The sequence below is a fragment of the Osmerus eperlanus genome, chromosome 17 (genome assembly GCF_963692335.1).
Source record: "Osmerus eperlanus chromosome 17, fOsmEpe2.1, whole genome shotgun sequence".
Taxonomy (NCBI): Eukaryota; Metazoa; Chordata; class Actinopteri; order Osmeriformes; family Osmeridae; genus Osmerus; species Osmerus eperlanus.
The window spans coordinates 318,236-344,341 of NC_085034.1; the positions used below are offsets into that span (position 1 = coordinate 318,236).

The 26,106-nt window shown below is 49.9% G+C and overlaps 1 protein-coding gene across 1 annotated transcript; it reads right to left on the reverse strand.

Annotated features, from left to right (window-relative positions):
- Positions 1-5,162: 5,162 nt before the first annotated feature.
- On the reverse strand, positions 5,163-21,456 carry dcn (decorin). The gene is made up of 8 exons (XM_062483538.1): positions 21,297-21,456; positions 14,818-15,077; positions 10,049-10,161; positions 8,715-8,928; positions 8,407-8,520; positions 7,831-7,924; positions 7,030-7,168; positions 5,163-6,629 (listed from the first exon to the last, which is right to left on the reverse strand). Exons 2-8 carry the CDS (start codon positions 15,056-15,058, stop codon positions 6,429-6,431), a joined length of 1,116 nt encoding a protein of 371 aa, XP_062339522.1. The 5' UTR covers positions 15,059-15,077; positions 21,297-21,456; the 3' UTR covers positions 5,163-6,428.
- Positions 21,457-26,106: the final 4,650 nt, after the last annotated feature.

The following is a 26,106-nucleotide window of genomic DNA, read 5'->3' on the forward strand; positions in this document are numbered from 1 at the left end:
GTAAAGGCATACATACCTGCCAGAGCCCTATCTCTCTCCCTCTCCCTCTCTCCCTCTGTCTCTCTCTGTCTCTCTTTCCCTCTCTCTCTCTCTCTCCCTCTATCTCTGTCTCTCTCTGTCTCTCTTTCCCTATCTCCCTCTATCTCTGTCTCTCTCTGTCTCTCTCCCTCTATCTCTGTCTCTCTGTCTCTCTCTGTCTCTCTGTCTGTCTCTCTATCCTTGCTTCTTAACTTCTCCACCTCCAAACAAACAATATTGTGTGTATTTAGGGCACTGTAGGTTTTTACAGTAGTCTTGGTTAAATCCCAACTTGTAAAACAAACAAGACACACAGACTCCAGGAACAGATTAGTGAAGTTAAGATGTGGAACCCTCCTCTCACTCCCAGGATGTTGAGATTAGTGAAGGTGTGGAACCTCCTCTCACTCCCAGGATGTTGAGATTTCTGGCTGTGGATCTTCTTACCAGCTGACAGTGATTAAGCAGTGGCACTCCTGCTGGAAAATAAAACGCTGGAAAAACTGACACACAATCTTTGGCAAATCTCATCTCATCCAGAAGCCGTGCGATGCTCCAACCCTGCTGCTGGGGGGTGGGGGGTGAGGGTAGGGGAGAGGGTGAGGGTAGGGGAGAGGGTGAGGGTAGGGGAGAGGGTGAGGGTAGGGGAGAGGGTGAGGGTAGGGTAGGGGAGAGGGTGAGGGTTGGGAAGAGTGAGGGGGCTAGGTCAAGGTTAGATGGGAGAGCGTGCAGTCAGAGCCATATGGAGGTGATTGGTCGTAGTCCCATCTGGGATTCCACTTGCTCAGCATTCTGGAAGCCATTTTAATGTCTCAGCGCTCAGGAATGTCTCACTGGAGAAGCTGCTGGGAAACTCAACCAGAATTGAAGAAAGATTTATATTTTTTACTTCATTCCTCAAAAGTCTTTGATTTGGATCATTTGAAAAAGCAATGCTTGAGGTGACCTGGGTTTATAAACGACAATGTTTTATACGCACATATATACAGTTGGGTCCAAAAGTATGAGACCATGTTGAACATTTAAAGGGGGGACCTGGAAACTGAGAGAACCAGTTCTAAGATAGGGTTAGGGTTAGTTAAGGTTAGCGTGTGAGCTCTGGGTTAGGGTTAGGGTTAGTTAAGGTTAGCGTGTGAGCTCTGGGTTAGGGTTAGGGTTAGTTAAGGTTAGCGTGTGAGCTTTGGGTTAGGGTTAGTTAAGGTTAGCGTGTGAGCTCTGGACTGGGTGTGGCAGACCAGACTGGCACTGAGCTGCCTGTCTGACTGTCTGTCTGTCTGTCGCTGGCCTGCCTGTCTGCCTGTCTGTCTGTCGCTGGCCTGCCTGTCTGCCTGTCTGACTGTCTGCCTGCCTGTCTGCCTGTCTGCCGCTGGCCTGCCTGTCTGCCTGTCTGTCTGTCTGCCTGCCGCTGGCCTGCCTGTCTGACTGTCTGCCTGCCACTGGCCTGCCTGTCTGCCTGTCTGTCTGCCGCTGGCCTGCCTGTCTGTCTGTCTGCCGCTGGCCTGCCTGTCTGCCTGCCTATCCTGCCTGTCTGTCTGCCTGCCTGTCTGGTGCTCTGCTCACCCATCTGTTCTCTTCTTCTGAAGACAAAACCTGGCCTAAGTGGAAAAAGTCATAAAGTTTCGAAACAGGAAAGAATGTTTATGAAATGAAGTATTTTCCTTTGGTCTTCCCAGGCCTATGTGATGTGTCTCACTAGCCAATGAAAGTGTTTATTTACTAGCGCTGATGTGGTTTAAATTATGTCATTTAATCTCTTCTGAAGTAGTCTAGTCAGGTAAACAGTCCTCCAACTTCCTCTTTCTAGATGATTCCCCATGACCTCACTTCCTGTCCATGTCCCAGAATGCCCCAAAATACAATTTTAATACACTTTTTAGTTGACGTGTTTCCTGTAACTGTTCCTACCATCATAAAATAAGTATTTATCTATTTTCAGTAACAGACTGAAGGCGTTGTCCTTAGTCCTTAGAGTTGATTCCACCATAAGGGGGCCAGACAGGAGAAGAGCTTGTGTTGGGACCGGGCGCTCTTGAGTGGTGGGACCACCAGACGGTTGTCAGAAGAAGACCGTAGGTGGCGGGGGGGGGGGGGGGGTGTAAGGCTGGAGGAGAGACTTGATGTAGTCGGGTGCAGTCCCGTTCTCGCTCGGAAAGTCAGTACCAGAGTCTTGAATCTGATACGGGCCGTGATGGGAAGCCAGTGGAGGGAGATGAGGAGCGTCTGGGTAGATTGAAGACCAGACGGGCCGCCGCGTTCTGAATCCTCTGGAGAGGGCGGGTTGCGCATGCTGGGAGACCGGCAATATTATTACAATTATTTGTCCATTGGATCTTATTAAATTATTATTGGCTTCGGCAAATGGTTCCGCTTGTCTCTGCTGCTGAAACACACTTCTCCCACAAGAGGATCAATAGTCTTGTCTCTCTCTGTCTCTCTCTCTCTGTCTTTCATCTCTCTCTTGCTGTGTCTCTCTCTCATCTTTGTCTTGCTGTCTCTTTCATCTCTCTTTCTTTCTCTCTGTCATGAGTCAGAAGAGTAATGATATCAGAAGTTTCACAAAAAAAGTGCTCAGGAAAAATTTCTGGAATGTGCACTCTGCTACCAAGAAGTAAATCAGCAGACAGACAGACAGGCAGACAGGCACCCAGTTCAGGCAGACAGACAGGATGATAAAATAACCTTGTTTGTGACGGTTTATTTCTGCTCCCAGGAAACACAAAGCCTCTTTTCTAACAGTGACGTTTAAAACAGAGCTGCACATCTGAACAAGTCACCTGACCTCAGGCCCCAGCCCTCTCCCCAGCCCCGGCCCTCTGCCCTCACAGACACACGATGCTTTCACATGTGATGTAGGACAGACAAAGAGGATCCACTTAATGTAAGACACACCAAGCTGGATTATCACCCATATATACACGGGGAGTCAGGTGGCTGAGCGGTTAGGGAGTCGGGCTAGTAATCTGAAGGTTACCGGTTCGATTCCCGGCTGTGCAAAATGACGTTGTGTCCTTGGGCAAGGCACTTCACCCTACTTGCCTCGGGGGAATGAGAGAGAGAGAGAGAGAGAGAGATGTTTCTCATGGAGCTGAGCAGGGAGCTTATCTTCTCCTCAGTGATTCAGATGGGCCCTCTACTTCAGAATGGGGTGAGATGTGTGTGTGTGAGGGGGGGAGGGGTCACATGCAGATGCACACCCATACGCACAGACTCCAAAATACACAGATAGGCAGGCAGGCAGACAGACAGGCAGACAGACAGACAGACAGACAGACAGGCAGGCAGGCAGACAGGCAGGCCAAAAAAAACAGATGGACAGGCAGAACACTGAACACACTCACACACACTCACAGACACAACACATACTTAAGCCTAAGTATTCAGGACGGGCACCACCTCCGAGGCTCAGGTTCCTGTTTTTGGAGCGGGCCGTGTGTGTGTGTTAGTGTGTGTTTGTGTGGATTAATGTGCTCGCATGCGTGTGCATGCTGGTCTGTTTGTATATGCACATGTGTGTGTGTGCGCCTGTATATTTGTGCCTGAGCATGTGTGTGTGAGAGAGAAAGAGGGAGAGGAAGAGAGGAGCACAACCATCACCCACCACCAGGGGGTGAAATAGGGGCAGAGAGGGGCAGATTGAGGCAGAGAGAGGCAGAGAGAGGCAGACTGAGGCGCAGAGAGGTGCGAAGAGGCACTGAGCTGGGGCTGCTATTAATAAATATGTATATTAAATATATACATGTATATATCTGTATAGATCTGTATATATCTGTATAGATCTTTATAGATCTGTATAGATCTCTATTTGCCTGCTTTGTGGGTGTGTCTTAGCTGAGCAGAAGTCTCCCATAACCAGAACTGTCTGTGCTGCCTGCTGCTGTATTCCTCACACACAACCCACTGTAGTGTATCATGCCATAAAAAAGTGGAAAAACACTTGGAAACGTGAAGATTAAATATGGGTTAGGGTTACACCACACACATCGTGTTATTAAAAACCTCAGCGTTTTAACCCTCATGGGTTACTTTACTAACCCTCAGTGTCCTGATCCCTGTCAGCTGAACTTACTGTGTCTGTTAAAGCTGCCGTCAAGCAGCAGGTCATTACTGCTCTGTTGTTCCCCAGGAATGGTACACCACAATCACAGACAACAGGGACTTCAGCTGGTTCCAGATACGCAGACAACAGGGACTTCAGCTGGTTCCAGATACGCAGACAACAGGGACTTCAGCTGGTTCCAGATACTCAGACAACAGGGACTTCAGCTGGTTCCAGATACACAGACAACAGGGACTTCAGCTGGTTCCAGATACGCAGACAACAGGGACTTCAGTTGGTTCCAGATATCTTTCATATTGAAGCACCCACAGAAACCCTGGTCATGACTCCTCATTACAGAACATCCTTTTTCTGTTATGAGGAAACTGTGTGAATGTGTGTGTGTTTGTGTAAACACCCTTTCTCCTATTCTGAGGAAACGTTCTGGTCTCTCTGACGTCGCTGGAAAATGTGTCTGGATCCGGGCAGGACTGGAGACTGTTCTGTGAACACCCCATGACCCTACAACCCTACAACCCCATGACCCCAGAGGTGGTCTTCTTTATCCAGTGAGGTCAGTTGGGGTGCGGGGGGGCGGCGGGTCGGGGGGGGGGAAATACTTTCACTTCTTGTTCTTCCAGGGTGTCAGATGGTGCTGATAAATTTCAGTAGAGAGTGTGTACATGAGTGTGTGTATTTCTGGTGTGTTTGCGTCATCTAACTGAAGAACCGAACTCAATAAGAATCTATCCATTTAGCTTTTCATCCAAAGTACTGTGCAGGTTAGGGTGCAGGGGGGCCTCGAACCTGTGACCTCCTGAGGGAAATTCTCTACCACTGAGCTATACCCATCCCCATGCTCTACCACTGAGCTATACCCATCCCCATGCTCTACCACTGAGCTATACCCATCCCCATGCTCTACCACTGAGCTATACCCATCCCCATGCTCTACCACTGAGCTATACCCATCCCCATGCTCTACCACTGAGCCATACCCACCCCTGGGAATGTACCCCAACACACTGATAGACCAAACACAACACACACAACACCAACACACACAATCACGTTCCAAACCCACTCCTGTGACAGAAACCACTGCTGGTCAGTTTGCATATTTATTTGGTTTAGCCCGTCTCACGCGAGGAGAAGAGCAACACCTTTATTGCTGATATATTAAGTCTGAACTACAGGGAGTGCTTTTAAGCAATGAAAGATTTGTTTTATACAGCTTTTATATACAGCGTCTTTATGAACTACGTTCACACAACACAGTGCCTCCTGCTCCGTCCGTTCTCCTCAGACAAGAACACAAAGAAGGAGGGAAAATAGGGAGGAGATAACAGCAACGTGTACAAAGGACGTTTCAGAAACCACAACCTGCTGTTAGTCAAGAGGGCAGTGAAGCATGCATATACGTAAATCAGACATCTTTTTTTCTGGACAAGTAAAATGTTTATTCTATGTCTTTAGGGGACGTTTTCACTTTAGCTCTAATCTAGCATTGTGTAACACAGGAAGTGCTGGGGGGGGGTCTACAGATCAATGTAAACTGCCGTCATATTTTTGAGAAAGAAAAACAGAAAGAAAAAAAAGTAACTGAAGCAAGCCGTAGACAGCGCCCTGTGAAAGAATAAACAATGTGTTTTTTTCCCAATCTACTTCAGTTGACTACAATATGAAAAGAAAATCAGACTTCTTTCAGAGTACAAAGTTATTGTAACAGCACACTTTCAACACTAATACTACTATACATGTCATACGATCTAGAACATTCTAGTATAGCGGTTGTTAACGGTGTTTACGACAAGTCAACCCTCGCTGCCTGCTCCACAGGTCAGATCATCTCGGTTAAACAGGATTGTGAAAACGATGGCTTCTGCTCCTCAACCCTACAGTGATCTTGTTTCCCACCAGGCGCCACAACAGACGGTTAACGAGTTGACAGTGGACATCTTCCGTCTTTCCTACTTCTTTATTAAACAACAATCCAGGAATGTTGAAGGTGCAGACTGACAGGTACCAGACTGACGAGTTAAGTATTAAGATGATTTAGTCATTAACAGCATTTTGTCAATTTGGTGACTTTGTGGTTTAATGTTCAGGGAGGCGATGTGTTGGAGTGGTGCCCAGGCATCAGCCTGAGCTCTCTCTTCATGGTAAAAAAACTATTATTAGAGTTTAAACTGTATTAGAAGGTAAATATTTAGTTGTGGTGTGAGTCACTGTTCAGATGGGGGAGTGAACCTGGATGGTGGTGGAGGCTGGTAGGGCTGGACGATGCTGCTGTTGGTTGTGGATCAAACACATTCACACACACACACACACACACACACACACTTGCACCCACACACTCTGGTACACCCTACGTCTACTTCTTCCTGTAGTTGCCCAGCTGGATGGCGGAGCGGTCGAACACACAGCGGAAGGTGATGGGCTGGATCTCCCAGTAGGACACAGGGTTGCTGAACAGGCTGATACCGGAGTACATGGCCTTCTTGGTGTTGTAGCCGGGGGGGCAGAAATCTTCTGTTCCCACCTGAGAAATCTTGTTGCTATGCAGATAGATCACCTGGTGAAAACAGGAGAGAGTGGAGGGGAAAGGAGGGGGGGAAATGAGGGGGGGAAAGGAGGGGGGGACAGGAGGAGGGGACAGGAGGGGGGGACAGGAGGAGGGGACAGGAGGAGGGGACAGGAGGGGGGGACAGGAGGGGGGGACAGGAGGGGGGGACAGGAGGAGGGGACAGGAGGGGGGGACAGGAGGGGGGGACAGGAGGGGGGGACAGGAGGGGGGGTAGTGGTCGGGGAGGGTTACTGAGACCTGGTGTGTGTTGTGTGTGTATTGTGTGTGGAATGTGTTGTGTGGAGGCTGTGTGGTGTGGTGTGTGTGTGTGTGGTGTATGTGGTGTGTGGAGGGTGTGTGTGTGTGTGGGGGGGGGGGTGTGGTGTGTGTGAAGGCTGTGGAGACCCACCTGGATGTACTTGTGGTCGGGCAGGCCAGAGGGGACGGAGGAGAGGGCGTTGTTGTCCAGGTGAAGCTCCCTCAGGTGAGGCACCGCGGCCAGGGAGCCGTTCTCCACCACGCTGATCTGGTTGTAGCTCAGACCCAGCCTGGAGGGAACAACAGCCAATAGGAACAACCAGGGGAGGTGTGAGAACCAATGGGATGAAGAGGTGTAATGTGTGAGAGCCAATAGGAGCAGGGCCCTGGACAGGGGAGGGGTGTGGGCTCGGAGAGTTTGGGCTGGGGAATGAGGAAACGGTGGAAGGAGAAAGAAGTACCAAAATGCTACAGAAATATGACTTTACACATTTTCATATTTCTGAATATATGTAAATCTATCGCACACATGCAACAATCTAATGACAGGATCCTTAAGTGATTGTTTGAGCCAGAGAAAGGACAGTCCTAGCGGGGCAGTTTGTTCTCCAACATAAACTGTTAACATTTCAGAAAAGTATTTTAGTTCCTGTTTAGTCTTCATGCCTAGTCTTGCCTTCCAAATCCTGATCCTCATAATCACACTGGTGTCTTGTATTGTAAAGAATTATAGTCATTTGGGATTTCATATAAATACTGCTTTTGTAGTCCCATGAGATATCTCATGTCCCATGAGATATACATGAGTCCCATGAGATATCTCATGTCCCATGAGATATACACACCATGAGTGGTGTGTATAGATTCCAGTGTATCAATGCAATGAAGAGAAGAGGAAAGGCTACTGTAAAATGTTTCTGTGAGGTTTCTCAGAAAATAGAAAAGTCGTTACTTTGCCAGGTTCTTCAGACCCTTCAGGTTGTCAGCCTGAACTTTGGTGATCTTGTTGCCATCCAAGTGCAACTCAGAGAGGGAGCTTGGCAAACCTGGCAACCCACAAAAAACAGTGATGAGGAGTCAGAGCAAGCTGCAGTTACACATCTAACAGCTAATGTCTGCCCCCATAGCCACACCTGCAGCTGCACAGACTAACACCTACAGAAGGTTACAGGAAGTTTCACACGTCCACACTCTTGGGTTTAAATACTCGTGTGGGAATGTCCTGTATTTTATTACAAAAACATTTCGACAATATAATCTACAGTTTTCCCTCATTTCCAGAAAAAGACAACGTCTTCCCACCCTGTAAAGAGAGTTTTGAGTTACTAAGATCCTTTTGTTTCACAATGGCTCCATTGTTCTGCTGGAGTCTGGCGCTCCTGGCTGCTGCTTGGATGGGGCTCTGCTGGGGAAATCCCTTAACTTAACTAACCCTAATGTAATGTAACTTCTACACTTTCTCATCCTGATCTTATTAGGCTGGAATGAAAACACCTGAAACAAAAATATGAGAGAGAGAGAGAGATACCTTTGGGGATGTCTGTGAGGCCGGTGTCAGCAATGCGGATGTACGAGACTTTCTTCAGGTCAGCGAACGCTCCGGCCTCAATCCCTGCTGCCTTCAGAGGGTTTGAGCCCAGCTCTGATGACATCATCAGGGAGGGAGAGGGAGGGAGAGTCAGTGAGAGACTCCTAACCCAACACTAACCCAACAATAACCCCTAACCCACCATAGCCCTACCCCAACCATAACCCTAACCCAACCCTACCCCCAAACCAAACCTCAACCTTCATGGATTGATCCTAGCTGCGAACCAGGAAGTGCTTATCCCGTACCCATGACGATGATCTGAGTCATGCCCTGCAGGGAGGCCTTCTTGATCTTGCTGATGCTGTTCTCGTGGATCCGCAGCTCCTGCAGGCTCCTGGGCATGTTGGCCGGCAGCTCCTTCAGCTGGTTCTTGGACAGGTAGAGGCGCTGCAGCTTGCCCAGTGGGGCCAGGGCCTTGGCGTGGATGCTGCTGATCTGGTTGTTCACCAGAATCAGAGCCTGAAGGAGAGATGGACTTGGGTCTGATGACGATAATGATAATCTGGTTGTTCACCAGGAAGTCTGACTCAGCTTCACCAGAGAGTCGACCCTGACTCAGCTTCACCAGAGAGTCGACTCTGACTCAGCTTCACCAGAGAGTCGACCCTGACTCAGCTTCACCAGAGAGTCGACCCTGACTCAGCTTCACCAGAGAGTCGACTCTGACTCAGCTTCACCAGAGTCGACCCTGACTCAGCTTCACCAGAGAGTCGACTCCCAGGCCCAGCCTCAGTTCCTCTCTCTCATCTGCAGACGTGAGCAGCAGCAAGATAGAGACACACACCTTTACCACACACTCACCCTCACCACACACACACACACACATACACCTTTACCACACACTCACCCTCACCACACACACACACCTTTACCACACACACATGTACATACTCACCACATACACAACAAACACTCACACGCTCGGCCCGTTGTGGTATTTAACAGAGGGCAGATGGCTGACTGAGACCAGAGCCTGGAGGAACATAGTTTCGATGCACCTGGGATCTAGAGAGCTACTCCCCTCTCTCTCTCTCTCTCTCTCCCTCTCTCTCTCTCCCCCACCCTCTCTCTCTCTCTCCCTCTCTCTCTCTCCCCCACCCTCTCTCCCTCCCTCTCTCTCTCTCTCTCTGGAGAGAGACACACTGTCTCACACACACACATACTCTCTTGTTTTGAGATGCATCCCATCTCCCTGTGTTGCTCCAGTGTACTTGAGGATGTTTCCTGTTCAAGACAACACTGGGAGTCTAAACTTCCCATCTGGTGTAAAGCAGTCAACTTTTTACACAATTTTAAACATTCTTTGGAATTTACATTTGTGCTCAAGAGTGTTTACAGTATGACAGATTGGACCCAGTGGTCATATGTGGAGTAAAGCACTTAGAGAAAGTAAGACTTTCAGACAGGACCCTAACGCAGTGTCTGTTGTACAAGGTTCTTTCACAACAAATTTTAACCAAAATGCTTTTCAGTTTTTCTGAAGTGTTTTTTAAACAAACCCCTTGGTTAAAACATGTATGTATGGTGAAGATAACACTGGACTGGGATTTTATGTGAAATCTTGAGGAGACGGTCTTACATGCAACTCTCTTAGGTTCTTGAAGTCGTTCTCCTTGATCTCGGTGATCTTGTTGTTCTGCAGATCCAGCAGAGACGTGTCTGCAGGGAGGTCGTCTGGGATACCAGTCAGCCCTGGAGAGGAAGAGGAGGGAGGAGGTCAGGATTGACATCTTTTATTATTCCTGTGGTTCTTTTACAATGTCTTGGCATGCCTGGAGTGTTTTAGTGGATTCGATCTATGAAGGAATCTAGATATTTCAAGCCAAATCCAGTTTTCTCAGGAACGACACCAGTTCAAACTCTACTCTGTGTCACATCTGCAGATGTGTGTGCATGTGTGTGTGCGTGCATGTGTGCGTGCATGTGTGTGTGGCTGTGTGAGAAAGAAACGGTGTTTTCATATAACAGTGCGGCATGTTTTTTCAGGAGACGGGAGACTTGCTGTTGTTACGTTTCGTCTGTGCTGATGGGAAATTGATTTTTTTTTCTGCGTGACTCTGACCACGGAAACACTGTTAGAACTATGCATCGCTGATCCTTGCTCTTTTGCTGTACTGAATCTATGCACTATTTGTATGCCACTTTGTTAAATGGATAAAAGGCTGAATGTAAATACACCTTACTGTGTCTCTGTTGGGGTGATTACCCCTGAACACCTGCACGAGGCTGAGCCTCACCTTTCCTCATCCCACGAGGCTGAGCCTCACCTTTCCTCATCCCACGAGGCTGAGAGGAGGAATGTCCTCCCAGCGCTCCCTCTTTGAGGGGGACCTGACCCCTGACCCCCTGATGAACGACCTGACTCGACCACAGACCACAGGAAATGTGCTGCAGCACCCTGACCTTTGACCTCCAGATACCAGAAAGAATTGAGGGATTGTTTGACGTCTGGGAGGTTTATAATGATTTCTGCTCTCCTGTCCTCCCAAGTTGACAGGTTGTAGCTGCTGTCTGTTGGAACTGAAGAACATGGCTTCACGGTGTTTCTTCTGTTGGAACTGAGAAACATGGCTTCACGGTGTTTCTTCTGTTGGGACTGAGAAACATGGCTTCACGGTGTTTCTTCTGTTGGAACTGAGAAACATGGCTTCACGGTGTTTCTTCTCTCGGCTGAAGCAGGACTCCAAGGAACAGCGTGGAAACAGGCCTTGAAATTAATTTCCTGATTTTCTTGGAGCATCAGAGACTGCATGCTTTGGCCCTGAGATCATCGCAGCCTCAACGCTCCAGGCTCTCCAACACGCTGTGTATCAGAAACTAAAAACTGTGTTTCATGTGGTGAGTTATGGTTTTTTTAGCCTCAAAAGAAAGGAGATTCAAATGACCTCCACAATCCTAACTGTACCAATGCACAAACAAGGTGATTAGTGATGTATGATGTAATACAATAGACCAACACCCACATACACACCTCATAACTCACCACCATCATAATATTTTGTTTTTGATTTTAATATAACACTGTGCATTAAATTCCTGTTGTTGCACTATAAAGCCAGACAGTCCGATATGTGTTTGACTCTATGAACCCAAGCACATGTTCACGATAGCCCTAACCCTCTCCATCACATGTTCACGATAACCCTAACCCTCTCCATCACATGTTCACGATAACCCTAACTCTCCACCACATGTTCATGATAACCCTAACCCTAACTCTCCACCACATGTTCACGATAGCCCTAACCCTCTCCACCACATGTTCACGATAACCCTAACCCTCTCCACCACATGTTCACGATAACCCTAACCCTCTCCACCACATGTTCACGATAACCCTAACCCTCTCCACCACATGTTCACGATAACCCTAACCCTCTCCACCACATGTTCACGATAACCCTAACTCTCCACCACATGTTCACGATAACCCTAACCCTCTCCACCACATGTTCACGATAACCCTAACTCTCCACCACATGTTCACGATAACCCTAACCCTCTCCACCACAAGTTCACGATAACCCTAACCCTCTCCACCACATGTTCACGATAACCCTAACCCTCTCCACCACATGTTCACGATAACCCTAACCCTCTCCACCACATGTTCACGATAACCCTAACCCTCTCCACCACATGTTCACGATAACCCTAACCCTCTCCACCACATGTTCACGATAACCCTAACCCTCTCCACCACATGTTCACGATAACCCTAACCCTCTCCACCACATGTTCACGATAACCCTAACCCTCTCCACCACATGTTCACGATAACCCTAACTCTCCACCACATGTTCACGATAACCCTAACCCTCTCCACCACATGTTCACGATAACCCTAACTCTCCACCACATGTTCACGATAACCCTAACCCTCTCCACCACAAGTTCACGATAACCCTAACCCTCTCCACCACATGTTCACGATAACCCTAACCCTCTCCACCACATGTTCACGATAACCCTAACCCTCTCCACCACATGTTCACGATAACCCTAACCCTCTCCACCACATGTTCACGATAACCCTAACTCTCCACCACATGTTCACGATAACCCTAACCCTCTCCACCACATGGTCTCTCTGTCTCAACTCTAGCATAATACACGTAGCACTGTTACTACTATGCTAGTGTTACTTGTTAGCCCTCTCATCAGTACATTTTGAAGCCATAATATAGCGTTTGTCATATAGTTTTTGTGTATCTGAAAATATTCAGTTGGAATGTTTGAAATCACATATGTGCAACGCTACGCTGTAGCACCTGCATTCGAACGATCACATATGTGCAACGCTACTCCTTAACGGGTTAAATAGCGAAATAACAGAATGATGTTTAATAAGAGGATGTTTGGACTGAGCTGTTGAGGCACAGGCTTACTGTAACTTACTGACTTGCTGTCATGAGAGTGTGTGTGTGTGTGTGTGTGAGAGTGTGTGTGTGTGTGTGAGAGAGTGTGTGTGTGTATAAGCATACACACTGTGGCTTAAAAGCTTTTGTGTTCTTGCTCACACAGGCTCGTAGGCTCTGGCCCCTCACAGGCTCGTAGGCTCTGGCCCCTCACAGCTGTGGGAGGTGAAGACATGCGGTGGGTCTTGCTCTCCTTTTCATTACTCATCTCTTACACTTTTCCCTTCGTTTTCCCCTCTCCTCTCTATGTGTATGTGTGAGTATGTGTGTTGGACAAACAGCCTGTGGCTCAGGTTGTGTGTGTGTCTGAGGTGTGTGTGTTTCAGCTGTTTAGTCTGCAGGCTTCTTCCTTCAACAGTCAGACTGGCGCAAGATGGTCGTATTCTGCTTAAACCTTTTAGAAGGCCCTCTCCCCCCTCCCTCCCCTCCCCCCTCCCCTCCCCTCCCCCCTCCCCTCCTCCCCCTCCCCCCCCTCTCCCCCCATCCTCCTCTCCTCTCCCCCTCCCCCCCTCTCCTCTCCTCCCTCTCCCCCCTCTTCTCCCCCCTTCCCCTCTCCTCCCTCTCCCCCCCCTCTTCTCTCCCCCCTCTTCTCCTCTCCTCCCTCTACCCCCCTCTCCCCCCACTCCCCCTCCCACCCCTCTTCTCCTCCCCTCTCCTCTCCCCCCTCTTCTCCTCTCCTCTCCACCCAGCCTCCCCTCTCCCCCCCTCTCCTCTCCCCCCTCTCTCCCTCCCACCCCTCTTCTCCTCTCCTCTCCACCCAGCCTCCCCTCTCCCCCCCTCTCCTCTCCCCCCTCTTCTCCTCCCTCTCCCCCCACTCCCCCTCCCACCCCTCTTCTCCTCTCCACCCCGCCCCGCCTCCCCTCTCCCCCCCTCTCCTCTCCTCTCCCCCCTCTTCTCCTCTCCTCCCTCTCCCCCCACTCCCCCTCCCACCCCTCTTCTCCTCTCCACCCCGCCCCGCCTCCCCTTTCCCCCCCTCTCCTCTCCTCTCCTCCCTCTCCCCCCACTCCCCCTCCCACCCCTCTTCTCCTCTCCACCCCGCCTCCCCTCCCCTCTTCTCCCCCTCCCACCCCTCTTCCCTGGTGTGAGTGTGTATGTGGCAGTGTGTCTGTCCATCTCTGTCTGTAGTTCTACTAACCCTTCCTCTGACTGTTGGTGACCAAGGTCAACCTCACATGACTGGCAGAATGACAGCAAAATACCTTGATGACAGTTTATACCACTCAACAGTCAACATAAAAAAATAAAATAAACAATGATCTCCAGACTAATTAAAAGGTTCAAGTAAATCTTTTTAATCACTTGGAAACCTTGAGAGCTGCTAAATGTATTCCAGACCACGTGGTCCCCAGCTGAGGAAGAGACGAGCCTCTAGAGGAACTTGTTAAAACAGGAAGAGCTCTGAACCTCCCTGTCTTCAGCCCTGGAGACAGTTAGGCTCTGGTGAGCACAACTCCATGTTGTGGTGCACAATGTCATCGAGACGGAAGTGAATTAAGTTCACGCCATCTGCAAGTGTTTAAAGTGGCATGTTCTGGGGCGGTGTGTGTGTGTTCTGGGGTGGTGTGTGTGTCTGTTCTGGGGTGATGTGTGTGTGTGTTCCGGGGTGGTGTGTGTGTGTTCTGGGGCGGTGTGTGTGTTCTGGGGTGGTGTGTGTGCTTTGAGGCTGTGTGTGTGTCTGGGGCAATGTTCTGTTTTGAGTTAACAAGCTGGTGATGTGTAGATCAAACACCAGATAGTCTCTGAACATTCCTGTTGTTCATGCCTGCTATATGCAGACCTTACCCTGACCCTGGTGGAGGGATGAGAGGAGGAGGGATGAAGGATGAGGGGTGGAGGGATACGGCATGAGGGGTGGAGGGATACGGCAGTGCGTGGTGGAGGGATACGGCGTGAGGGGTGGAGGGATACGGCAGTGCGTGGTGCGTCTCACCCAGGTCGGAGCATTGGACGACACGTCGGCTGCACTGGCATCTGAAGGGGCACCGGGGGCCATCAGGCAGGCCTAGGCGGGGGCTTCCAGGGGGGGCTCCAGCGGGGCCCTCAGGGGCAAGGGCATCGGGGTCCCCGGAGCCCGCCTCGTCCTCCATCATGAAGTCCATGAAGCCGGACTGGCGGAAGGGCAGAGCCCAGCACACCGTCACCAGGAGCAGGGACACACACAGCGACCGCATGGCACCTCTGTCAGAGAGTCTGGAGGGCAGAGGACACAGGTGAGGGCTGGGTCTATGTGTGTCTGAGAGTGTGTGTGCATGTTTGTGTGTGTCTTTACTCATGCCAGGCCAGTAAAACACCAAGAGATTGCACCTCCACCTCTTCTCTTTCACCAAAAGGGTCAAAGGTGAACGAGTACTGACCAGCAGACACCTTTACAGCAGGGTCAGAGGTACCCCCCCGAGGCGTCTCCAACACTGTATCATCCCCCTCCTCCCTCTCCCCTCCTCCCTCTCCCTCTCCCCTCCTCCCTCTCCCCCTCCTTCCTCTCCCCCTCCTCCCTCTCCCCTCCTCCCTCTCCCCCTCCTCCCTCTCCCCCTCCTCCCTCTCCCTCTCCCCTCCTCCCTCTCCCTCTCCCCTCCTCCCTCTCCCTCCTCCCCCTCCTCCCTCTCCCCTCCTCCCTCCTCCCTCTCCCCTCCTCCCTCTCCCTTCACTATCATGGGAGAAGGATTCTTCACTCAAGTAGAAGTACAGATACTCGTGTTTAAAAAGAGGATAGTAGAGTATAGTAAAAAGTGGCCACTACTAAATGTAAATGACTAAATGTAAATGTACTAGCCACTGCTTTAGTATCACGCTGGTAACTGGACCTTACATCATATTAATACATGAATACAAAAAGACACTATAGACACACAGCCCATTCGCCAGGAATCCTTTTTGACACCGACAATTCTCATCAACATTTCCCTTATATGTGGCATCATATATCAGCTCTCTATGTCTCTATTCTCAGCAATGTTCACATTGCTAATTCCCTCTGTTTCATCCATAACGTACCTTTTTTTCTAACACACAGTTAAAGGAGAGGAGAACAGATAAGCCTAAAACAGAGTTGAGTAAAGCAGAGCAGAGTACAGTAGAGCACAGTAGAGTATAATAGAGTCCTCATCAAGTACTAGTATTTGTACTTCGTATCTCTGTTTGTGATTGTGTGTGTGTGTGTGTGTTTGTCACTGTGTGTGTGTGTGTATGTGTGTGTCGACTGTGTGCCTGCCTACCTGTCTACCTTCCTGTGTTTCCACGCCTATCATCCTACCTGTCTTTATGCATGCCTCAGTCTCCAGGCTAGCAGCCCCCAGCAGGAGCAGTCAGTCTGGGTGTCACCTTCTAACACCTTTTAGCACCTTCCAGAATCTTCCAGCACTTTTCAGAACCTTCCGGCACCTTTCAGACAAGCTAGACTGGTTCTTCCTCAACTTCATCATGTCACCTGTCTGGCTTAATGACCACAACACTGACCTGTCTGTGTCTGTCTGTGCTCTGTCAGTAAAGTCAGGACAGACATCTCTGTTTCCATACACTGAGCAGATTCACAAAAAAAATGACTTCACCACACTCACTTCCCCTTTGTTTGCCGGTAAGAGAGATTCAGGCAACGTTTCTTTAGGTGAGGTCAGAGGTCACGGTTAGCGTGAGGTGATTGAGAACCTATGGACCCCTTCACGGAAAAACCAGCAGCATGGAAAGTTGTTTAAGCTCTGGCCAGTTTCCATCTGCGCAGCAGAGCCAAACACATGTGCCTGATCTCCCAGAAGAGCTGACTCACGTTCCTGGCTTCAGAGCTGGTGACATTAGATCTTTCTCATGGTCCTCCAGTTGGTTGAAGTCATGGAGATGACAACTTTGACTCCCTTCTCACTGATCCTCACCTCCTCTATCTTACTCCAACACGCACACAAACACACACAAACACACACAAGCAAAGCCAATTGACAGATTTTAAGAAATTCTTATTAAAAGGCTGACTCCGATTTAACCTGCTATTAAACGGGGACCGTGAACATTCCTGAGTTTTTATTACGGAACTGGAGGATGTCCCCAGTCTCCATCAGTCCTGATCTCTGCCACAGCCCAGACAGTTACGAAAAAGAGGAAGAGGAGGAGAATGAGGAAGAGGAGGAAGAGGAGGAAGAGGAGGAGGAAATGTGGTCTGGAAACACAACCAACCAGCTGGTGGTGTATTTGCTCGGACAGAGGGGTGAGGGATATCGAACATGGACTGACAGGTTCCAGACTGATACACATGCGTGCTGCCCGGGGGCTGGAACATGGACTGGTCTGAGAGCAGCAGAGAAACTGGTCTGAGAGCAGCAGAGAAACTGGTCTGAGAGCAGCAGAGAAACTGGTCTGAGAGCAGCAGAGAAACTGGTCTGAGAGCAGCAGAGAAACTGGTTTGAACCAGCTGCTTCATGGGCCTTGTGAAAGTGAACAGCTCTGTGATCAGCGCTGCACCAGCCTTTAAAAAGATTCAGTTAAAAAGACAGCAGAGCCTGTAGTTCTGTTACAGGATGTGATGCGTGATTGTATGTGTGAGAGAGTGAGAGAACACATTTATGAGCATCCTTCAAATGGCTAATTTGCTTTCTCTTTTCCCCCTCACCTCCCCTCCCCCCCTCTCCTCACCCCCTCCCCTCTCTCGTGTCTGTGGCCTGAGGCCTGTGATGTGTCAGTGCAGGCCTGGCCTCTCTCTTCAAGCAAAGGGGTGGAGTTTTACACTTCCCTTCCTGGCAGTGGCCACGTTCTCCCCACTCCCTCACCCCCCTACTCCCTCCCTCCTCTGTCCCCTCTCCTCCCTCTCTCCTCACTCTCCTCCCTCTCGTTTTCAATGGCCTGGCTCCACTACTAACAGATACCAGACAGGAAACAGATTACAGAAAAGACATGCAGCAACTCTGATTCACTGTTGCTCTTCGTCTCATCCCTCCCTCCTAACCCTTACGTCAGTCAGCAGACACAGGGAGACAATGCAGAGATATCTCTCAGGTCTCCTGTTGTCATCTGACGACCGGTCTCCATCCCTCCCTGATGTCGTACCTGTTCACCCTCTACCCCAACTACACCCTACTACCCAAACTACCCCCAATTACCCATCTAATCCCTTTAGCCCCCAGATACCCCCTACTACCATCAACTACCCCAAACGAAACCCTGCTCCCCATCTTTCATCCCACATCCCCTCTGTGGAAACTCCCTCTCCCCCCACACTCCCTGCCTCCCCCTCTCTCCCCCCACCTCCCTGCCTCCCCCTCTCTCCCCCCACACTCCCTGCCTCCCCCTCTCTCCCCCTCTCTCCCCCTCTCTCCCCCCACACTCCCTGCCTCCCCCTCTCTCCCCCTCTCTCCCCCCACCTCCCTGCCTCCCCCTCTCTCCCCCCACACTCCCCACCTCCCCCTCTCTCCCCATCTCTTCCCCACCTCCCCCTCTCTCCCCATCTCTTCCCCACCTCCCTGCCTCCCCCTCTCTCCCCCACCTCCCCCTCTCTCCCCATCTCTTCCCCACCTCCCTGCCTCCCCCTCTCTCCCCATCTCTTCCCCACCTCCCCCTCTCTCCCCATCTCTTCCCCACCTCCCTGCCTCCCCCTCTCTCCCCCACCTCCCCCTCTCTCCCCATCTCTTCCCCACCTCCCTGCCTCCCCCTCTCCCATCCAGTGGTGATTCATGGGAGGTCATTTTCTACAAGTGATTCATGCTTCGGGATGTTTACACACATTTCCCCTTAGACCTTATAAACAACTCCACATATTATCCACACACACACAAACATGAAACCCAGACTCACACCAAACCCAGACAATCTTGAAGACTTTTTAAGTGTTCCCAGTCTCAGAGGGTTAACTCCTCTTTAGTGTGTGTGACAGCTTGTTTGGAGATTGGAAACATTTGGGGAGAAAATGAGCAGCTGAAAGGCAGTTTTTCACAGCAGCGCCAACAGAGTTCAAAACTTTTGGAGTAAGTCCATTTTATTAAATTCTGGGAACGCATTAAAACTCTGTCCAACAATCTGTCTACATATGCCAGACCACTCAGTCTGTCATGGGAACTCTGTTGACAAGAAATAAACAACTTAAGAGGTCAACAGGTCTCAGTAGTGAGGTTAAGGTTAGTAGGGTTAGGGTTAAACAGGCTGTTTGTGTGGTGCTGCTAGGAGCTAACTGGCTGTACGGTGATGCCAGGAGCTAGCTGGCTGTGCTGTTACCTGGTAGCTAGGAGCTAGCTGCTGTGCTGTTACCTGGTAGCTAGGAGCTAGCTGGCTGTGCTGTTACCTGGTAGCTAGGAGCTAGCTGCTGTGCTGTTACCTGGTAGCTAGGAGCTAGCTGCTGTGCTGTTACCTGGTAGCTAGGAGCTAGCTGGCTGTGCTGTTATCTGGTAGCTAGGAGCTAGCTGCTGTGCTGTTAGCTTGTAGCTAGGAGCTAGCTGCTGTGCTGTTAGCTGGTAGCTAGGAGCCAGGTTGATGTTTTTCCAACCTCCCCTCCATCTTCTCCTCTCCACTTCAAAGCTTCAAAAACCTTTCCTTTCAGTTGCCTCAGGCCACCTGGGGCCAGTCCAGCATCTACAGGAAGGCAGCTCAGACCAACAGCAGATCTGGAGATAAGAGCTCGGAGGTCAGACTAGGTGTGTTTTTACCAGGAACTCTGTTCACTCTGCCTGGTAGCTGACATGTGGTAAATAAAGGCCATTCCTTGAATCTAGATTTGATGTGTGTATGTTACGTACTGCAAGTCGCTCTGGATAAGAGCGTCTGCTAAATGACTAAATGTAAATGTGGGGGAACTCTTTGTTTAACCTGGGCTCAGTTCTGGAGTCACACAGCCAGGAGGACACTGAGAACATCTTGACCTGAACCGTAAATGGCTGAGTCAGCACAGAGACATCTTTGTTGTTTTTCTTTGTCTGCATTTTCCTACAGGACGCCTGAGAGCCAACCAGAGTACAAAGAAGAGGAAAGCAATGAAGAAAAGCACAACAAAGAGAAGAGAGAAGCGCTCGTAAACTTGACAGCTTTCCAGTGAGGCCAGTAACCCTGGAGCTCCATCTCCTCCAACACAAACACTCTCCTCTCCCTCTCTCTCTTTTCTCCTTCTCCCTCTCTCTCTCTCCTCCTCCCTTGCTCTTCTCTCCCTCTCTCTCCTTTCTCTCCTTCTCCTCTTCCCTCTCTCTCTGGTTCTGCTCACATGGAGACACCACGTCATGGGGCACTCAGGATGTCCTGTATGTCAAACTTTTCCCAACACACTTGGCCGTAGTTAGAAGCAGATGTGAAGCACCTAGCAGCTGTCCCAGATGATCCCAGTCTTCTGGGTGAAACTGTTCTCCAAACCTCAAGGTTTTAGCACTTTAAAGCTAAAGTTGAAAACAGATAACTGCATTTGTCCTGAGCAGAGTGGGATATTTAAGTGTTTGTCAGAGGAATGAGGGTTCAGTATCTCCTAGCTGGCTGGTTCAGATTCCCTAGCCCTAACTATCACGACTAACCCTTACCCTATCAACACTAACCCTAACCCTATCACCACTAACCCTATCACCACTAACCCTATCACCACTAACCCTATCACCACTAACCCTATCACTATTAACCCTAACCTACACTAACACTAACCCTAACACAACTAACCTTAACCTGATGCAAGGCTTATGCTCTTGCAATACATACAAACACACGCACGTGCAGAAACACACACAGGCACATGCATGTGCATGCGCAAAGGTACACACAAAGACACAAACACATACACATGGGAGCACATTCACAGACAGACACATATACACACATAAGAAAATCACTTTCATGACAATAGAGCTATGTTTGTATGTGTAATTCTGCCTTTCTGATCAGTCACAGCAGAAACTGAACCAAAGTCAACTCAAACACAACTTTCCAGGAAGTCAGACACAATAGATTCCATAATGTCATAACCCCACCCATATCTCTCCCAGCATATAACCGATGCTAAAATGTACCATTCAAACCCAACAAGCACAAACCAACCATCAACACCCCACCTTCCACCATATCTCAAAAAGAGATCATCAGTCTCTCTTCAGCCCCCCGACACCCAACACACCTCCACCCAACACACCTCCACCCAACACACCTCCACCCAACACACCTCCACCCAACACACCTCCACCCAACACACCTCCACCCAACACACCTCCACCCAACACACCTGCACCCAACACACCTCCACCCAACACACCTCCACCCAACACACCTCCACCCAACACACCTGCACCCAACACACCTCCACCCAACACACCTCCACCCAACACACCTGCACCCAACACACCTCCACCCAACACACCTCCACCCAACACACCTCCACCCAAACCAACTGTCCTCACAGCCTCCTGCACCCCCTGCCCCTCCACACACACACACACACACACACCCATCAGTCAGAGAGCTACATCCTACCTGTTCTTTCAGCAGAGCAGAGAGAGCTGAACTGGTCCACTAAAATCCAACGGCAGGATGTAAGACAGAGTGTTTGTGGGCTGGGGGATCGCTCTCCTAGACCAACCAAGCAGGTGTGCTCTCTCACAACCAGGGGAGGAGAGAGGGAGGGAGGAGGGGGAGGGGAGGGAGGGAGGGAGAAGGGGCAAAAGGGGAGGGAGAAAAAGGAGAAAGGAACACAGAGAGAGAGAGAGAGAGGAAGAGAGAGAGAGAGGAGGGAGGGAGGAGAGAGGAGAGAAGGAGGGAGTGGCTGAATGTTGAGCTCTTCTTGACAATTGGTGGAGAACTTCTCCAGCTCTACCAGATAGCAACAGAACGCAGAGAACTGCCTCAGAAGAAAGACGGTAGAGGGGTGGAAAGAGAGGGAAGAAAAGAGGGAGAGACAGGGTAGAGAGAGGTAGAGAGACAGGGTAGAGAGACAGGGGAAAGAGAGGAGGGAGGGATAGAGAGAGTTAAGGAAATAAGCAATGACTACTGCTTGCAGGCTTTCATACTGTGTCATCTGGTAATGATAGGTCCTCTGGAGCTACAAACACACACACACATACTGTCCTCCTCTTTCACACACACACACATACATACTGTCCTTCTCTTTCTCTCTCTCACACACACACATACTGTCCTTCTCTTTCTCACACACACACAATGTCCCTTTTTTTCTTTCTTTTTCTTTTACACACACACACACATATTTCTCTCAAGTACATCCCCCAACACACACCCACACACCACAGTCCCTGAGCCTGCCTCCACCCTAACATCGGACTGGTTTTGTTTATTTTCCCCTCATTTGCCAAGGGACCGTTGGAATGAGGGAGGGGGGGTGACCCTGGATCCTCCTAATGTCCACCCCTCCACTCCCCAGTTGGACTGGACCATGTGCTGCTTGCCTTCTCTCTGGACTGCTGCTTGTCCCAGCTGTTACCAACGATGGGGGATTTTAACTGGTCAGACTTCCATCCTGTAGTCTTAATGATCTGAACACGGGTTCAGGCAAACAAGTTATTCAGCACTTTACACAAGGGTTATATTTACTAGCATGTAGCTACACAGCAACACTTTACATGAAGATTACCATGTTAAAACACAGCTATTCCCATAGTAATTGGTAGTGAATGTGAAGTGTTGCCCACTGTTCTGTACAGTCTAATGCTTTCTGCTACAAGCCCCAACATGTCTAGTCTAAAAAGCAGCATTGAAGCTGGATCAGCAATATCATGCTATTATACTATGCAGCTCAATGGTTAGAGCATTTTACTAATAATCAAAAGGTTGCAGGTTCAAGTGCTTTGGATCCAAATTACGACTTTGACCTTCTCTCTCTTGCGCTCACATTCCCTTTCTCTCCTTCTTCCTCTCCCTCTCTTCCTATCCCTCTCTTTCTCTTCTTCTTCCTCTCCCTCTCTTCCTCTCCCTCTCTTTCTCTTCTTCCTCTCCCTCTCTTCCTCTCCCTCTCTTTCTCTCCTTCTTCCTCTCCCTCTCTTTCTCTCCCTCTCTCTCTCCTTCTCTTCCTCTCCCTCTATTTCTCTCCTTCTTCCTCTCCGTCTTTCGCTCACACACAAAACTTGGATCAAAAGCAATGAGAGGAAGTTCATGAAAATAGCTTTTTTGTTGCAAAGCCACATAATTAAGGTTACATTTGCCAACATGGGATGTTTCCAAGGTGCTAAACCACTTCAAAGATGACTGGTACAGAATGGAGATCATTCTACAACATCTTTAATAATAAGTATGGGGTGTGTGTGAGTGTGTGTTACCCCTACCCCTTAGTTTACCCCTAGCCCTTGTGTCTCGAAACTGAGGGGTAAGGGCTACATAGCCCTATGAAATGAGACACCACTTGGTTACGGTTACGTATATCGATGTCTCCAAAGCAAGTAGTGTTATGCACTGATATCAAACGAAATTTGTAAAAAATTTGCTGCTAATGGAGTTTAATTAAAACTGTAGACATCCATGGAGTCCATTCAAGGCTGATCAGAGAAATGCAGGACTGTTGTGCAAATCAGCAATGTCTAACGTTAGCGTTGCAAACTAGCGATTTTTAAAAACGTTTCGATTAAGAACATGGTTGCAAATACATATGTACAGGACTGTGTAGAGCACAAAACAAGACTTTCATAATTTTTTTATAAATTATTTAAGCCGAAAATATTACATTTATGGAACTCTCTGGATGATCTGTCCGCCATTGTTGCAGGTAGTGCAGTATTCACATACCCCTTGGTTTCAAGTAAGCTCCCGAGCTCACTTGGTTTTAAGGGGTGTATACCCCTTCGTCATAGCCCTACCCCTCGTTCAAAAAGAGGGACACCACTTACTCTCACTTGAATGCGCAAAACTAACTGCTAGGGGTAAGGGGTAGGGGTAAGACACAGTATTGGGATTCTGCCTTAGTCTTTCTTCAGGGGCTTCTGGGCCACGAATACACTGAGCTCATACCTGGCAGCCCTGTGGAGGAGGGAGGGGGAGGGGAAAGGAGGGGGGAAAGGCAGTGGGGTAAAAGAAAAAGAGAGGGAGGAGTAGGGAGAAAAGAGGGAGGAGAGAGGTGGATGGTGCAGGGGGAGGGGGGAGGGCAGACAGACAGGAGGGGCTGGGGTCAGAGTCTTTAACCTTCAGTTCATCTGGACTCCAGACTAGAGAGAGAGAGACAGAGAGAGAGAAGGAGAGAGCCTTGGAGTGCATGAATGGAGCCCTGGAGCCCTCACCTGCATGTTGGAGCCTGGTGAAGGTCAGGAGGTGACGGAACACACACACCCTCTCCCCACACACCCTCCCCACCCCACACACCTCCCCACCCCACACACCCTCCCCACCCCACACACCCTCCCCACCCCACACACCTCCCTACCCCACACACCCTCCCCACCCCACACACCCTCCCCCCACACACCTCCCCACCCCACACACCCCACACACCCTCCCCACACACACCCTCCCCACACACACCCTCCCCACCCCACACACCTCCCCACCCCACACACCCCACCCCACACACCCTCCCTCCACACACCCTCCCCACCCCACACACCCCACACACCCTCCCCACCCCACACACCTCCCCACCCCACACACCCTCCCCACCCCACACACCCCACCCCACACACCCTCCCCCCACACACCCTCCCCCCACACACACCCTCCCCCCACACACCCTCCCCCACACACCCTCTCCACCTCACACACCTCCCCACCCCACACACCCTCCCCCCACACACCCTCCCCCCACACACACCCTCCCCCCACACACCCTCCCCCACACACCCTCTCCACCTCACACACCTCCCCACCCCACACACCCTCCCTCCACACACCTCCCCACCCCACACACCCTCCCCACCCCACACACCTCCCCACACACCCACCCCACACACCCTCCCCCCACACACCCTCCCCACCCCACACACCCTCCCCCCACACACCCTCCCCCCACACACACCCCACCCCACACACCCTCCCCCCACACACCCTCCCCACCCCACACACCCTCCCCCCACACACCTCCCCACCCCACACACCCTCCCCCCACACCCCCTCCCCACCCCACACACCCTCCGCCCACACACCCTCCCCCCACACACACCCCCACCCCCTCCCCCCACACACCCTCCCCACCCCACACACCTCCCCACCCCACACACCCTCTCCACCCCACACTGCTTGTCATGACTGGTACTGACAGCGATCACTTTCAAAGCTTCTCAATTTTATTTTGTATTTCCTCCGAGGACCACAGTGCACGGAGACAGTTTGTCTCCTCCACGGACAGCTGTTTAGGTTTCACATCCATGCTGTTGTTGAAGCCAAACTAGGAACACAATCAATGTTTCAAGTTCTTGGCTAAATCTCTTTATTTAGTTTTTTTTTTTGCCAATCACAAATTCAATTGTTCTTATTCTAGGACTGTTCGCCCCCGGCCTGACGAGAGTGGAACCGTTCTGAACCAGCTGAGCGGTGGGGCTGAGCTGGAACCAGTCTCCTGGACCAGCTGAGTGGTGGGGCTGAGCTGGAACCAGTCTCCTGGACCAGCTGAGCGGTGGGGCTGAGCTGGAACAAGTTTCCTGGCAGGGAGCCGGTTCTTATGTTGTCCAAACGCCAGGAACCGGCTCAGAAGCAGCCGTCAGACCGCCCCGGTGGAGGAGAGGTGAGAGGCTGCATGTTGGAGCCTGGTGGGACTGAAGACATCCAGGATTAGGGCTGGGTGATATATTGAATATTAGCGATAATATCGCAATAATTTTGACGACGATGTAAAATTTGAAAATATTGTGAATATCGAATATAAAAAATTAACTATAGAGGTTACAATTTCTGGGGAAATTGTAGGGTGTGCTTGCTTGCGTCGGTTGCACAGGGGTCCGTTTTTGAATGACATTTTTAAAACTGATATTTCTGTAGGCTATATTTTATATAAAAATGCATACTTATTATTTATAAAGATTACATAGATTTAAAAGCATTTTTTTTTTGCTTCTCATTTACAACTGAAAATACGAGTGAAGTGTAGAATGAAATAGATCTTCTCATTTCCCCTGCAAAAGGCATCCTCATCGTTGAATCAAAACGAATAAATTTGGCAGACCGTTGTAAAAATTGACCTAATCTCTATGACGTAAACGTCCTTTTAAGTTTTTCCCTTCTCGTGATATTTTAAGGCATTTAGCCTACTCATATTGCATTCATTCATGAATAAAGAACCCCCTTTGAAGATTATTCTACGACGTTACAGGCAGTAGAAGATTGAATCGCGATTCAAACAGTACCATCTTCT

Excerpts from the sequence above, each read along its gene's own strand:
- dcn (XM_062483538.1), bottom strand. The coding sequence starts at position 15,058 with ATGCGGTCGCTGTGTGTGTCCCTGCTCCTGGTGACGGTGTGCTGGGCT. Across the intron at positions 10,162-14,817 it reads CGTCCAATGCTCCGACCTGG|GGCTGACTGGTATCCCAGAC; the intron begins GTGAGACGCACC and ends CTTCCTCTCCAG. Across the intron at positions 7,925-8,406 it reads CCTCACAGACATCCCCAAAG|GTTTGCCAAGCTCCCTCTCT; the intron begins GTATCTCTCTCT and ends GTGGGTTGCCAG.